This window comes from Miniopterus natalensis, chromosome 19 (genome assembly GCF_054644295.1).
Source record: "Miniopterus natalensis isolate mMinNat1 chromosome 19, mMinNat1.hap1, whole genome shotgun sequence".
Classification (NCBI taxonomy): Eukaryota; Metazoa; Chordata; class Mammalia; order Chiroptera; family Miniopteridae; genus Miniopterus; species Miniopterus natalensis.
The window spans coordinates 18265500-18280671 of record NC_142099.1 but is presented as its reverse complement, the minus strand read 5'-3'; the positions used below and the strand labels follow the sequence as shown (position 1 = coordinate 18280671).

The 15172-nt window shown below is 51.4% G+C and overlaps 1 protein-coding gene across 2 annotated transcripts in view; it reads left to right on the top strand.

The window, feature by feature from the left end:
* Positions 1 to 8346, top strand: part of ASTN1 (astrotactin 1) — a 237910-nt gene extending 229564 nt beyond the window's left edge. For both annotated transcript variants that reach the window (XM_016205049.2, XM_016205048.2), the window contains exons 21-23: positions 985 to 1085; positions 1945 to 2128; positions 5298 to 8346. In XM_016205049.2, the coding sequence (XP_016060535.2) occupies positions 985 to 1085; positions 1945 to 2128; positions 5298 to 5535 (523 nt within the window). In that variant the 3' untranslated portion in view covers positions 5536 to 8346. The remainder of the gene's footprint in view (positions 1 to 984; positions 1086 to 1944; positions 2129 to 5297) is intronic.
* Positions 8347 to 15172: the final 6826 nt, after the last annotated feature.

Genomic DNA, 15172 nt, shown 5'->3' with positions numbered 1-15172 from the left:
GGCCATGCAGATGAAAGTAAAATATGTGAGTTTTTACTGGAGGAGTTGGGAAATAGAAACATAAATGCTAATCCTGGGATGAAGGAAATCCAGCCTACCTATGATCGGGCAGTTGTGGCCTTTTAAGAAGAGGGACAGACAAAAGGGACAAAGGTACGTGCTGCAAAGTTCCTGAAACCCAGGAAACTGGAATTATCATTTATCGTAAGGGCTCTATAACGCCTATCCCTGAGTCACAACTGTTAATTGGGAATTTCAGAGTTCCTGTGAGCATGAGGCTGGCATTGTTGTCTGTGAGGAGTGCCAGCCCTTGCCCTCCCGGGGACCCTCCTCATGTTGGCCTGATGTGGCGAATACTTTCTCCCACTGAACTTCCAGTATTGCCCTCCTCTGGCTTGTAAAACACGAACGTTCTGTGAACCTTGATTATTGAAGGAGTTAAAGACCATACTTGGGGCTGAGGGAAAGACAGCCAATGTCCACTAGGTGGCGCTGCAGTACGAGGCCCAGGGCGGCCTGGGAGACTTTCCTCTATGAGGATTGAGTGAAACCGAGCTTCAGCCGGTGCAGGAGGAGTGGAGCCCTGGATTAAGAGTTGAGGACACACACAAAAGAGACAGTGACAAGAAAGGCAGCGTTAATAACTTTCTTTAGACTCACTGGGTTAGGGTTAGAGGCTCGGGCACACACCAGAGGTTATCATGGTCACATTCGAATTCCCCTCTGAGTGTCAGAGCCTCAGCTCTACCACCCAAGCGGGTTATACACTCAGCCAGGTCTTCCTGCACCTCCCGGGGGTGGGGGGCTCCTAGAACCGTATCTTCCTACTGTCGCATCTCTAGGTGGCACTTTCCATTCGGGACTCGTGGCCCACAGGGCAGCACCTCGGTAGGTCAGAAAGAGCTGCTGTCGGAAGTAGAGCCGCACCCCACTCAGGCAAAGCTTGGCTGTTCTCTGATAACGACACCCTCCCCTCCCTGCCAGGTTCACCCTGTGGGGTGTGGACAACACAGGACGACGCTCCAGGCCCAGTGACGTGATAGTGAAGACCCCGTGCCCTGTGGTGGATGATATCAAAGCCCAAGGTAAGCGACAAAGGCCAGCAGGTCTGCAGAGGGATGCCTGCCTGGGACCTTCCCTCCACCAGGAGGAGGGAGCAGGGGAGTCAAACGGAAGGACCTGGAGCTCAGTGGGGAAAGAGGGGAACTCAAGGCCCAGCACAGGGGCCTCTCCTTCCCAGGAATACATACTCCTCAGCCTCTCCTCTGGAGAAATCCTCGGGGTGTCCCATCATCCCAGAGCGAGTCACAGAGCACGGAGGAGCGCTGGTGCAGGCCCCGGATGGGTGGGGACACACCGAGTTCGCCGTGGCGTCTGCCCTCAGGATGCGGGTCGGGGCACTTACTCCCTTAATGCTTTCTGCCCACCAGCGAATGTGAATAGCCCGTGGATCAGCCTTGGAGTGGAGCTGGAGATAAAGCCTCCCGCCCTCCCTCCACAGGCCGCCCCGTGGGGATCCAGTAGCTTCCTAGGCCTCTGAGCGCAGCCCCGCTCCGGCGCCCGCCCCCCTGCTGCCCCTCTCTCCTTCCTCCCGCCTGCCGGGCATCGCGTAGCCTATGAAGTATTCATCTACGAGCTTTCGCCTCAGGCTCTCTATTTTTAAGGCAAAGAATATTATAACTAAAATTAACCTAGGAGGTATTCTATCCAAAGGCTTTCATTTTATAGAAGAAAGGGCACACCCGATGGGACAAAGGTAAAGTGAATTACTCAACCCGCTTTCTCCAGGTGCTGGGCTCAGGATTCTTTAAGTAACATCACACACATGTATGTGCTTGCAGGTATATATTCATATACACACACATGCACATGCATGCTTGTGTGCCTGGCTACATAATCATTTATACGTGTGTATATAAAATCTTAATTGTCTGCCCTCCTCAGAAATAGCAGACAAGATCTACAATCTCTTCAACGGCTACACCAGCGGGAAGGAGCAGCAGACGGCCTACAACACCCTTCTGGACCTGGGCTCCCCCACCCTTCATCGAGTCCTCTACCACTATAACCAGCACTATGAGAGTTTCGGAGAATTCACCTGGCGCTGTGAGGATGAATTGGGCCCCAGGTAATCAATCAACTTCAGTACCTCTTTTAAAACCTCAGCTCTTTGAAATTTGGTAGCTCCTACACTCTAATACGCATTATGCATCTGTGTAGATATCCTGGGTGAGCTTAGGTGCTTGGAGAAGTCAGTCCTATGATTTTAGACTGCTCGGTTGGTCCAGACTGGTTTGGATTGGTTTTGGATAAGCTGTACCTAAGCAGTCAAGTCATGAATGCATTTCCTGAGTGCTGAACACACCGCCCTGGATCTGTTTAACCCCCTCTGTACCTTGTGACATGGCATTCCCAACGCTAACATTGTAGGAGCTGAAAGCTTAGTCTTTGAAAGAAAGTTAGGAATTTTATTGAGGTTTTCCATACACATTCCTTGCATATGAACTTTGCATATATTACATGCATTCTACAGATAAATTTTGAGCTAAATTCCACATTCTCTTGAAAGACTAAAAGGGGTTAGCCAATGACCCAAACTGACATCTATCTTGGCCAAAATTAGGATAGTATAGTGTTTGCCAATTTCCTCTGGCCCTGAGGCTACAACTTCACAAAATTCAACCTGCACAGCTTTTTGATGGCACAGCCCAGACAGAGGTCTTTGAAAGAGAGGAATGGGAAGACTGTGCAGAGATACCACTTTTCCTTTGTTCCATTCTTTATGGCCGTATATTGCTACCTTGAGAAAAATAGATCTCCCTGGAACTACTGGAATTTTCAGATAAATACCCTGAAAAGGCTTTTCACACAGAATGTATGTCTGAAAATTGTTAGGAGTTCCGGGGAAGAAAAAAAAAGGCAAGGGCTTTGAAAATAGAAAAAGAAAAGTAGCAGTTAAAGAATTTCTGCACTCCAGACAACAGGGCATAACCAAGGGCACACCCCCAGGCCATCCCACCCTCCTGACCCAGCCCCCACCTTGCACCTCCCCTTGAGACTGGAAACTAAACTTTCTCGAAGACCAGTGTTCAGGACATGCCCCCTCCTTCCTTCCCTTTGAAGGAAGGAAGGAAGGAGTTTAGAATTATCTTCCTAAAACAAAATGACTTCATGTGTAAGGTCAAGACGAATCTCTATGTATTCCACAGAGGAAAATAGACAAGGGACTTTCAGTTTGTTCACGGTTTTGGTGAAATGCCCACCTGGGTTAGAAAGTTAATACACATCAAGCAGTGTCCTGTCTGCTCCATACCTAATCATACCCGTGCTTCTTACTACTCATATTATCCCCCCCACCTCTCGCTGCACCCTCCTTTCTCTCTGCATCCCTAACTCTCTCTTCCCCTGACATTTATTGGGTGTATATATACAGTTCTTGGCTAGGGAACATAACTGTCACAGTTTGAATAGCACGCACATTTCCTATCTCATCTTGATTTCCAAGGGCATTGGGACTGCCAGTTTCTCTCTCCTAACTCAAGAGTCAGAAGGAAAATGGGTTAATGAAGAAAGTGAGCAGGGGAAGAGAGATGGATCTCACTGTAGAGTAAGGCTCGCTGCTGACTGTACACTCTTTCCCCAAAACTCCCCTCCCAGGAGACCCTTTACTGGTTCCTCAAGGCTCAATGAGGTTAGAAAAAAATGTGGTTTCATTAGCTTGTGGAAAATAAAGTTTTACTCGTTAGTGTCATGGATCTCAGGGAGAACCACAGGGAAGAAAAAGTCCTGTTTTTCTTGCCTTGAGCCACATCAGCCCACTTTGGAGTCATTTGTGGGAATGATTAAAAGGAATCTGTTGGTACCTACTTCCTGTGAGCTAGCAGAAAGGATCCCTCAGTCTAGTTCAGTCCAATCCCATTAAAATCCAGCGAGGCTTCCAGGTGGAGCTGAGGGTTGAAATATTTCAAGAACAGCATTGGTGGCTTTGCTAGTAAGAAAGGCCATAGGCTCTGAGCTGGTCACGGGCAGACCCACACCGATTATTATTTTTTAAAAAGTGAGTGATGAAAGTAGCCACAGAGACTCATGGGGTAAGTAAACCCATTGTTGGAAAGGATGGCTAGGATGTGTTTTACTATTTCTTAAAGATAATAGAGATGCTGCTCCTCCCTCTTCCTTCACCCCCCTTCCCTCCACCTCCCCCAAATTTGTCAACAACTCATGACATGCAGCAGGATAGAGTAAGAGGATGGCCGCCATCGTCCCTGTTGATGACTTTTGGAAAGCTCTCTGGGCCAAACTGCAGAGAAGAGACCATCTGCGTAAGATGGTATTTAGTCAGCAGGTGGGTGTTAGGAGAATTTCCTCTGACCCCCCACCGAAGTTGGAGCAAATACGATTGCCCCTCGGATGACCTGGCCCTGTCTTAGACCCTGGACTTTGCTGCTGAGGCTCAGCGCCCTCTCTCCTGTGTCCCCTCTGCCCCCGCTCAGCATGCCCTCCTAGGAATGCGGTGAGCTCACCCGTGGCGATGCTCAGGGCCGGGACAGAAGACAGAATGAAATGAATGCAATTACTGTCCTTTGAAAGCTCGTTCTAAATGAGGTGCGGAAGCTTTTGTTTTCTGGAAGGAATTGTTGATTAAATGGGAAGGGATGATTTATCACCCGAGAAGGTAGCCTAGCACTTGATAAAGACTGCAAGAGTTTTCATTGAGCCTCCCAGAATAGCATTTTCCAACTTGTTCAAATAAGAGAGACTCTTTCTCATGCTCTGGCCACTCCGCCACAGCTTTGAAGCGGAGCACAGCTGAGGGAGGGGCTCCTGCGCCTTCCCGCACCCTGAGCGTTAGGTCAAAGCCAGCGGGCTGGCTCTCAGGTAGGCCCGTCCCTGACACCAGGATGAAGCCCACTCGGCGGGGCGACAGGGTGGGGACAGCCCGTTCCTCAAGCTGTATGCGTAGGCGGCCACACTCTGTTCTTGACCCAGGGCACCACTCCTTTCCCGTTTCCAAAACGGACAGCTCTGTGATTTTAAAAGGGAAGACATCCCCACTGAAATAGTAACTTTCTCTTCATTTTCCCTTGTTGCACTTTGTTTCTGTCTGCCCCACTTTGCACAGCCATCCTGTTAATTATTTCGTTCATTCATTCCTTTGCTTGGCCTCTGCTCTAAGTGCCGACGATGGAACGGTAAGCAGAACAGAGCAGGCTCTGTCCCTTGAGGTGTAAAGTCCCCCATCTTCTGTTTGCCTCCCCCATCTTCTCTTCTTTCTAACCTCCATGCTTGACCCCTAGGAAAGCCGGCCTCATCCTCTCCCAGCTTGGGGACCTCAGCAGCTGGTGCAACGGACTCCTTCAGGAACCCAAGATAAGCTTGCGGCGCGGCTCCCTCAAGTACCTGGGCTGCCGCTACAGCGAGATCAGGCCCTACGGACTTGACTGGTCGGAGCTCAGCCAGGACCTCAGGAAGACGTGCGAGGAGCAGACCCTGAGCATCCCCTACAACGATTACGGGGACAGCAAAGACGTCTAGCGCCGTGATATCAGAGAGTGGCTGCCAAAGGGAAGCAGGAGAGAGGAGGGGGACATCTGGGCTGGTTTGTGGATTTTTAATATTTTTTAATGGAACATTAAAACCGCCACAGGTGACATCTAAACCAGGGAGACACTGATTCTTGCTCCCTGCAGAATTTCTTTGCTGTGTTCTCCATCCGCATGACCAGGACACCTGCCAGCCGGCAGCTTCATGCAGCGCCATTTCTTTAGGGGATTACTTTGGGGCTTGTTTTGCTATTGATTTGTTGTTGTTGTTTTTCCCCCCGAGTTCTCTCATGCTTCCCATGAAATGTCCAGCAGGTGGAGACACCTGTGCTCCCTGAGTTCCTGAGTCCTTTACAACTGGGGACAGGTGAGACCAGAAAGCTGTCAGCCCAGCCTCGGGCCTCAGCCTCAGGCATTCCTCCCTCAGGACCCATCTCACTCTGGGAGCCAAGCCCAGCTCACAGAGAAAGACAAGAAGGCGGCGGCCCCTGGGTAGGACTCATGGTTTTTCCCAGGGACCTTCCTGTTGCTAACTCCATACCTGTCAGGTGGACCTCTGTCCTCTCCTCCTAACATTATCACCTTTCAGAGGCAACAAAGTGCCACCTGTCAAATGCACCTTCAGAGCAGTCTCCCTGGGAGACTGGTTAGCAGCCTGCATCCTGGAGAAGTGGGATTGATTGTTTTAAAGAACCCCTGTGCCTCCAGCATGAGCGTCTCCAGACCACCAGTGCACAGCACGTCCTGTGTCGTCTGCACCACTCACTCGCCCGGGACAGATGAGGCCTGCCGTCTGCTCTGGCCCAGGAGGGGTCAGCACCACCACGTCAGTGTTTCAGTGAACCGAAGTAATTACTGATCACAAAAACCTGTCCTCCCATCCTCCGCTAAATTTGCTTCATTGCGTTGCTAGCTTTGCAAATCGTTTCTCTGGGTGAGTACAGGCCGGAGGGTCCCAGCATTGTCTCCCCCCATCTAGCTGCCGGGAGTGCAGAGAATCGGCCTGAGCGTTGGCACCGGCACCAGTGGGGGCCCAGCCTTTCAGAATGCGCTTTGCAGGTGGACCGGACACAGCCTTAGCTGTCCCCACACACCTGAGGCCTGAACACACTCAGCCTCACTGCCCTTGACCAGACTCCTCACTTGGAAACACAATAGGAAGGCCAGCCACTGAGCTGTTGACCTTTTTCTAATGACAGACCACACTCATCGAGTGCTTACTGAGCGCCAGACTCTGCTCTCGGTACTTCACATGTCACCTAATTCTCAACACCCCCCACCCCCAGGTGCTATGATCAACCCCATTTCAGTGACGAGCAAACTGAGGCATCAAGAAGATGCGCACCTTGTCCCAGACGCCTCGTTTCGTCTGAGCTGCAGCGTTGCGGCGGGCACACCCTAGAGCACTGGCCCTTAGACCCCCAGCCTTGTTTTCAGTGTACGCTCCACGGGGTCCTGCCCAGAGAACCTTCCTTTTCCCAGCCCCCAGGATGTAGATGCGCCTGCCATGGGCAGGGGGAGCCCAGTGCACCCTGAACTCTGCGGCTGGAGCACCTTTGGGACCGTGGGGTCTGCCCACAAGCAACCACACTGGGCTACAGCCGCCAGCACAGGTCGCTGTCTCCCCCTCCGCATCTTTTCATAGAAAGATTGACAGGTTTCTTTCACGCTGGGGACTGCCCCTTCCTCAGACACCCGCGCCCCAGAGCGAAGGCTAGCAGAAAGCTCGGCCGTCCACCTGTGGTCAATGCGGGGCTCAGCTAAGATGCCTCGAGGGACAAGCTTCTCACTATCACCAGGGAGGAAGATGCCCTGGGCAGCGGGACACCTACCAGCGGGGTGGGCGTGGGAAGGCCGCTGCCACCATGCCCTGTTCTTTATTCAAGTTTGTGCAGAAATGAAGGTCCGTGCAGCGGAAGGCAGGCGTTGAGGCTGTCCCTACCTTCCCGCCCCCGCGGTGGGCCGCGTGAGGTGCGGAGTGGCAGCTTCCTGTTTTATTAGAATAAAAGAGGCTCACCATTGCTGGCTTCCCCAGGTCTCTCCAGCTCCTTTGCATCTGCTTTATCTTTGCTCTTCCTGTCTGGGACCCCTCCTCCTTTGTCCCTTCCTTCTCCACGAGTCTGTTCCTCCGTGTCCCCTTGTGCCCTGCACCGCACCCATGTGCGTGCACATGTACTGCACTTACACACATGTACACCCCCATATCCTACACATACACCCCACGCGATCCTCCACACAACCCCAATAGCTGGGTCCCATCTATGTTCAAGTTCAAAGTAAGGCCAACATGAACGGGGCAGCAGAGAGAGTCTTAAGATCCCTGGAGGACTTGACTGGAGGGTTTGCGCCCTAGGAAGACACGTCGACCACACCCTGACGACATTTTCCAAAGTGTGCCTGGAGGAACCTACCTGCCCAGGGAGGGTGATGGTACCAGCCAGTGTTAAACCTCTAGTTTCCAAACTGCCAAACAGATCTTAAGGGAGTCGCTTCTGTCCACCAGCACCCTCCGAGCCCCGGGCTCCCGCTGGTGTCCCTCCCGAATGGACTTGACCCACCGTAAGCGCTTAGACCTCCCGCCGAGCTGAGTGCACGGTCATCTCCGCGGAGTGTGGTCCGTCTGTTGTTTTTAGTTAACCACGTTTCTTGATATTCAAATGTTCTCTTAAGAAACGGTGTGAAAAACCTGCTTTACTACTGTAGAAGGAAGAAAGAATATAATGTGACCAACTTCAGGTATCGCAGTATTGTTTAAAAGGGAATTATTGTACGATTATTAAAAATGGAATAATTAAGTAATAAACCAAGCTGTTAGTAAGTGTCGGGGGTGTGGGTGTTACCTTATGTCTTTAAATAATCAGCATCTGGTTGGACCAACTGGGGAATCATTCAAGTGTTAAAGGTTAGATTTCAAATACATAGATAGGCCTTACTGCCTGTCATCTGAACTAGACAAAAAACAATTAAGATACTTAACAGCAAATTATAAACTTACAGTATTGCTATGTAGTGACGATTCTCACTTTCTCTGCCGCCTCCTCCAAATAATAAGGCAATGACATGTATTGCGTGGTTGCTGTAACTCAGACACTAGGCATGGCTTCGAGACCCCCTGGAGGTGAGAGGAGCCCGTGCTGCTCAGCCCGGCCCTCAGCACGTGGAGAGAGCCTGACCACGGGGCCAGGCTGGGCACTCTCAGGGCTCCTGGGACACGAGTTTATGGGCACGCGTGGAGATGGAGCTCCTCCCTTGTCCGATCTCACCGAGGGTGGATGCCGACTGGCATAGGAGTCAGAGGGGCCCAAGTATATACTCTCATCCCCACCCTTCCGTCTGGTCATGTTCTCAGACACCATCCCAGCCACCGAGACATCTATACACTGAGGGAGCCCTACCACGCCCATGGAGCTGTTGTGTCTGGGCCACAGCAACCCTGACCAAGGCCAGTCTGATTCAGTTCAGACCCTCAGACCTTCCAGACAGTCTCTCTCGGGTACCAGACGGGAGGATGTTTTGATCTTCACTCTGTAGCCTCTATGTCCCCTGGCAACTCGGGAGGGATCTGAGGAGGCCCACAACGGAGGTGTTGGTGATGGAGCTGACTGCAGTGGGGCAAGGAGAGGGGAACATACAGGGAGGGTATTTTGGTTGCCACAGCAACACCAGCAAACACTCAAAGAAGAGGGTGTGGCCCAGGATTTAACGAAGTGCCACTGGGTTTGAGCAGCAAGTGGAATGTCTGAGTGTGGCTGGGTTCCTCCCCGCAGAGCCTGGGGCCAGGCCACTGGCAGGGGCTGCCGGGACCTCTCAGGAATGCTCGGGATGAAGACAGGCCTGGAAAAGACAAGCAGGCCTCTCAGGTGTGGGTTTTCTTACCCCCAGCCACAGAATGGGGGCCTCCCAAAAGAAATTTAGAAAACTCCGCAAGGAGTCAGAACAGACGTGATCTACAAATTGTTTTTCCCCCCAAACTCTGAGCCTGACAGTCTTCAGGGTATGAGCAGGCGCTTTGGAACTTGTCCCCTGCACAAGCTCACCTCTGTCTTTCCCTTTGCTGTCTGCCCTTCTCCAAGCCGGTATTCTCACAGTGGGGATGGACCCGGGATCTCAAAACCCTCACAGGCTGATGGAACAGAAGACAGGTGGGTGGCAGTGGGCTGAAGAGGCAGGTCTGGAAAGAGGCGGGAAGCAGGAGAGGCAAGGCCGCAGACATTGAAGGGGGGCGGCTGATGTGCCGTGAAGAGTGGGCTCAGCGCACAAAAGCCTGAGGTCGAGGCAGGGTTTGTGCTGGATGCCCAGTGGTTAGATGAGGCTCCCACTAGCCAGGAGATTCAGAGAAACCCCGGGAATGCCACAGTGAGGGCACCTGCTGCCAGGTATCTATGAGGAAGGAGGCCTGGAGCTCCACACGTATCGCCGGAATCTGACCTGCCCTCCGTCCAGGTCTCAACCCTTCTCCAGACTCAACTCTCTTCTGTCTTATTTCATCCCCCCTAAGCATGAACTAACGAGGCAACTCTTGTCCAAGGTATAGCTTGAAGGGAAACTGGGAACAAGTGGTGAGATTTTAAGGATATCTGAAGTGCCAATAGGGTGATACTGGATATTTATTGAGCTCCGGCTGTGCTATGGGAAGGAACTCACACGAACACTTTACATGCCAAGTGCTTCCAAGGGTCACTATAGTGACCCCACTGAATGCTCATAGCCACCCTGCAGGTAGAAACGTATCTTCCACTTTACAGATGAGCTCTGACAGACTCAGTCACCTGTCAACACCTTCCTGAGCTGGAGTCTACGCTAGGTCTTGAGTCTGAAGCCTGTACTCTCTCAACGAGGAAGCATGATACGCAAGTGCCTGGAATGTCTACTAAGGTTCACTTCGGGAGAGACAAGCTTGAAACACACGGATGTCTCGGTACCTCCAGGAACCGCATTTATATCTGGAGGGAACCTTGCTCCTCTCCCCAAGCCAGGACCACTGCCTGGGGTCCTCTCTCCTTCACAGAAGTAAACGCCTTGCTCTAAAGTGGTTATGGGTGGATGTTGATTGCTCGTTCATGAGCATGCTACCCAGGCAGAGCCCTGGGACACACTCTGACATTAGCATCGACCCTCTAAAATTATGGGTAAGTTACATTTTCTTGCTGATAGTTTTTTCTTTAAAAATTTTTGAAACGTCCTTCCCTTAATACTTGGCATCAGGGTCACATTCTAACTATTTAATCTGGGGCCTTAAACTGGCACACGGAATGCTTTATATGAAATTATATTTAAAACATAGCCGAAGGTTCAGGGAACAATTTCATGTGAGGATGGGGGGGGAGGGGGACGAGAGGGGGAGACGAGAGAGGGAGAGACATCAACAAGTTCATTAAAATAACTCAAAATTTAAGCCAGAAAGTGCATGAAAAACCAGCCAGTTACCATCCCCTTACTCCAGCTCCGTGGTAAACATGTCACACTCACTATAGTAAAGTGCATCAAAATTCTTCAAGTGGGGAATTATCATTCCATTTTACAGATTGTAAAATTGAGTCTTAAGCCATTAAGTGACTTGCTCAGAATCACTCAACTTTATCTCAGGTCAGGTTGTCTCTTAGAGTCTCTATCTTGTCTGATCAACAGTTACTATTTCTTTCCAATCCTTGTGGAATGCGCATCTGAAAACCAACGTGCCCATCTGTCAGCTGGGCTAAAGCTCACCTCAACGTAAAACTGACTGCCCCTGAATTCAGCAGCCAACTTGAAAACAGTCATTTGGAAGCGATGCACTCACAGCCCACAGTGTCCTAGGCTGGCCCTGTATTATCATCACTTCTTGGACTCTTGTTAAAGAACCAGCCAAAGCACAGAGCTCAAGTGTCCACAGGTCCACCCACCCATCCCCAACCCCAAATACAGTGTCCTCTTTTCTTTTGGTTTTAACATCCATAAAAATCTGGGTTGGGATTCAACTCAGCAAAATCTAAGGTTTTTGTCCAGGCAGAGCTCTGTGCAAGGCAGGGCCAGAGATCCAAAACTGAGCAAGATCCAGTTTCCAGGGCCACCGGGTAGGGATGTGAAGTTGTCTTGCCCGAGGCTGCCTGGTCCAAGGGGTTACCGTGGCCAGAAATCTGGCTTGCGCTACACTTCTCAAGCCATGGTCTCTGACGCTGGTTGGCTTTCACTCAGAGGAACGGGTGCCTGTTTCTACTTCCAAAGGCATCAAATGGCCTAACGGAGCCCTGAGCTCACCTGCGTTCGAAGAGTTTACAATTGAGTAGGGGAAGGACAAGAACACAAGGAACCAAAGATCAGTCAACTAGACTGAGTGTAGGAGGAGAGGACAATTGGGTCAGGGACACTGACATTTTCAAGATTAGCTTCATGACAATGGAGAACATGAGAGGGGGCTATGGAAGTGAGCAGGTTCGGGCATGTGGAGACAGAGGGAGGGCCCTCCAGGGTAGGGGACAACAGGGGGGAAGGCAGGAGGTTTGGGCGGCACTTTGGACAAGGAAGGGGCAACCTGCTCAGAGGCAGTGGGAGGTCAGTGCCGCAGGCTGGCTGTGCCGGGACTGGTCTGGCCATTGAGAACACGCGGAGCTATGAACCCGGTTCCCTGAGTCACGGGACACGGCGGGAGCTGTGCGTTAGGAGGAATGACATGGACGCAGTGTGCTGGTGGGTGAGGGGCAAGGGGCAGGAGCCGGGGACCCTGCTTGGCCAAGTTACCATGGTCTGTTGAGGTGATGGCAGCCGGAGCGACAGTGAGAGCCGGGCAGGTGGAAAGGCGAACGATGGATGCGAGGTGTGAAGGAGACAGGATGGGTTATGTACAAACACAGACGCCGGTGCAGGAAACAGCTCCCTCCGAGTACAAGGCAGAGCCATTCCCTTGGCCAGGAGACCCTCCATGACCCTCCGATCCTGCTGTGCCCTCCCTCCCTCCCTCCCTCCGCCCCAGCTACGCTGGCCTGGGCGCTCTTCCAAAGAGGCACCAAGCTCTCCCACCTCAGACCTGCTGCTCTCTGCGGGCTCACTCGTCCCCAGGCGCGCACCGGGCTCATCCTCTCACTTTCTGCACATCTCTGAGAAGCACATATGGCCCTCCCCTATACAGACCAGCACCTCCCCACACCTGGCCACGCCTTACCCCTAACCACACTTTATTTTTCTTTGTAGACGCTTCACCAGCAGACATATATTTCTATATTGTTTGTCTCCTTAGCCTCTTTCCAGGCTCTACGGAGACAGAGACTTGGTTTTGCTCACTGAGTAGGTGCTCAATAAATATTTATTGAATGAAGCAATGACATTACCAGCCCCGTGGGTATTTTTTGCTTTGCTAAATGCGGAGAAGTCCAGCTATACATTGCACAGCCCCGGGGACACAGTGGGTTCCTCTATACTCGAGTGACTTACAAGTAGGCAGGATGACCCAGAGAAGGAAATGATTCGATCTTTTGGAGACCCTCTCAAGCCGAGGACCGGCAAAATGAAGAGGGGAGAAACAGAGAGCTCGTTGGCAAGGAGCTGAACGCAGAAAATTACACACGCCTCGTGGCACACTGACCACCAGACTAGACTCTCACCAGAAAGTGCATCTGCTCAGACTATGGCAGTCTTGAAGATAACCATTATTTTCTAACCTAGTCTTACCTTTTTCCAGACCCAAATACCCAAGGCACATACACACAGAGGCTCTGTGAGCATGGATGGACCATGGTGACATAAGATCTGCACCACCAAGTCATTTTTTTTTTTTTTTTTTCTGAGCCAACCACTGGGTGACCTGAAATGTGAGGGCTCCAGATCACTGGTCCTGGGATGACATAAAAAAGAGATGACCCAAAGCCAGGCCCAGAGATGCCCTGCAGCTATTTATAAGTGGGAATCCTTCCCACTGCCCTCCTCTCAGCCCAAGCCCCTCACCATCTGGTTGGCCTGAACCTAAGAGCAGGGAGTCTCCCAGCTGACAGGTGACTCATCCTGTCATTTAAGTTTGTCAGTCAATGGAAACCAGAGCTCCCAAGTCTCTCTCCAGGACTGTCCCTGGGGAAGCTATTAGGGAGAAGGCAGCCTTGCCAGGCGGCTCCAGCCAGCTGGCCTAAGTGGCATTTGCAGGGGGCATCTGCTTATACTCAGGGCCTGGCACGAGCAGCGGGCCCTGGGAGGCAGCTCTAGAAGGCTCTCTCTCAGCCTTCCTACCCTCAGTGACCAAGAAGGCCACACGCAAACCAAGGAGCACCTTGAAGCACAACCACGTAAAGAGACATGTCACCTTCCCATTTCAGTCAGGCCTGGGTTCACTCTGGGCCTGGTGGGCAGAACATCACGCAGTGGATACCATGTTACATGTCACACTAGGGACAGAAAACTGGGATTCCCATCTCAACCTGCACTTAGTTGTATGAACTCACATTTTTCAATAACCTCTCTGTCAGTGTCTTCATCTGCAAAATGGGGGAAAAACAACGTAACAGAAACCTGTTCATGCTCTGCCTAACCCATGGGTGGCAATAAAGCGTAAGAAAGCACTTTGCAAACCATAAAGAAAAGGCCAGGCAATACTTCTTTTACTCTCAAATGTTTACGTCTAGTCAAACAGCTCTCTTCCAAGGTCCAAGTTCACATTCTCAGCTGCCAATTCCATAGTCCTTCCCAACACGCTCACAGGTGGGCTGAGGAAACCCCAGCCCTCCGGCAGCCCAGCAGTGCCTGCCATGGCCAGAGACCTTGGCGGGCTGTCCCCACCTGCAAAGCCACCTCCAGTGAGCTAAACACTGCTTTATATGAAATTTCCAACTATTATCTGGCCCTCAAAACAATATTATCAAAAAACAAACATATGCTCTTTCTTCAAAAGCTCTCTCCTCCTGGCTGCCTTACCTGTCGGTGACGACACGCTCCATGGGTGTGCGGGCTTCATGCAGGGGCCTCGTCTTTGAGATTCCTGTCCCCCTCCCCCCTTTACACAGCTGGTTACTCACCATCTTTTCCGCCTCACTCTTGGCGTCTCACAGTCCAGTAATGGGACCTAAAGGACCTTTCTTCACCAGACTGACACTTGGTGTCCTTGTCTATGAAATGAGAACACGGAAGTTGAAGATCTGTTGTGAGGATTCAATAAGATTGTTTGCCAAGCACGCAGCAAGTTAGCTGATGTCTACCTTCAAGCTCAGCTGGATGGCCCACTGACGTCCGATGTCACCCAGCCTTTTCCCATCCCACCACCGTATCGCCAACCCTCGTCTTCCCTTGGCCTGGACTCTCCCCTCCCTCTCTCCCTTCTCTGCCTGTTCAGATCATAGGCATCTTTCACGGACCATCCTTCACACGCCACCTACCTTGGCATCCAGGATGAGGCCACATCTTCTGAACTGTGAAGGTTCTCACGCTTCATTCCTACAACTCATGAGGCACCTGATACCACGACCTTGTCCTCTGCTTTTGTGTATCATCGCTTCTAACGACCTTTTGTGTTTCTCCTCCTTACATACACCACTTACTTTATAGTATCTAAGAGCCTGAAAGGAACGGTCCGTCTATCAGTCACGAATGTCTGGACCCGGCACGAGCAAATGGAAAGAGATCTGGAAGTGATGGAATGATTTAAACAGGGAGTAAGACACCGAAGACACCCC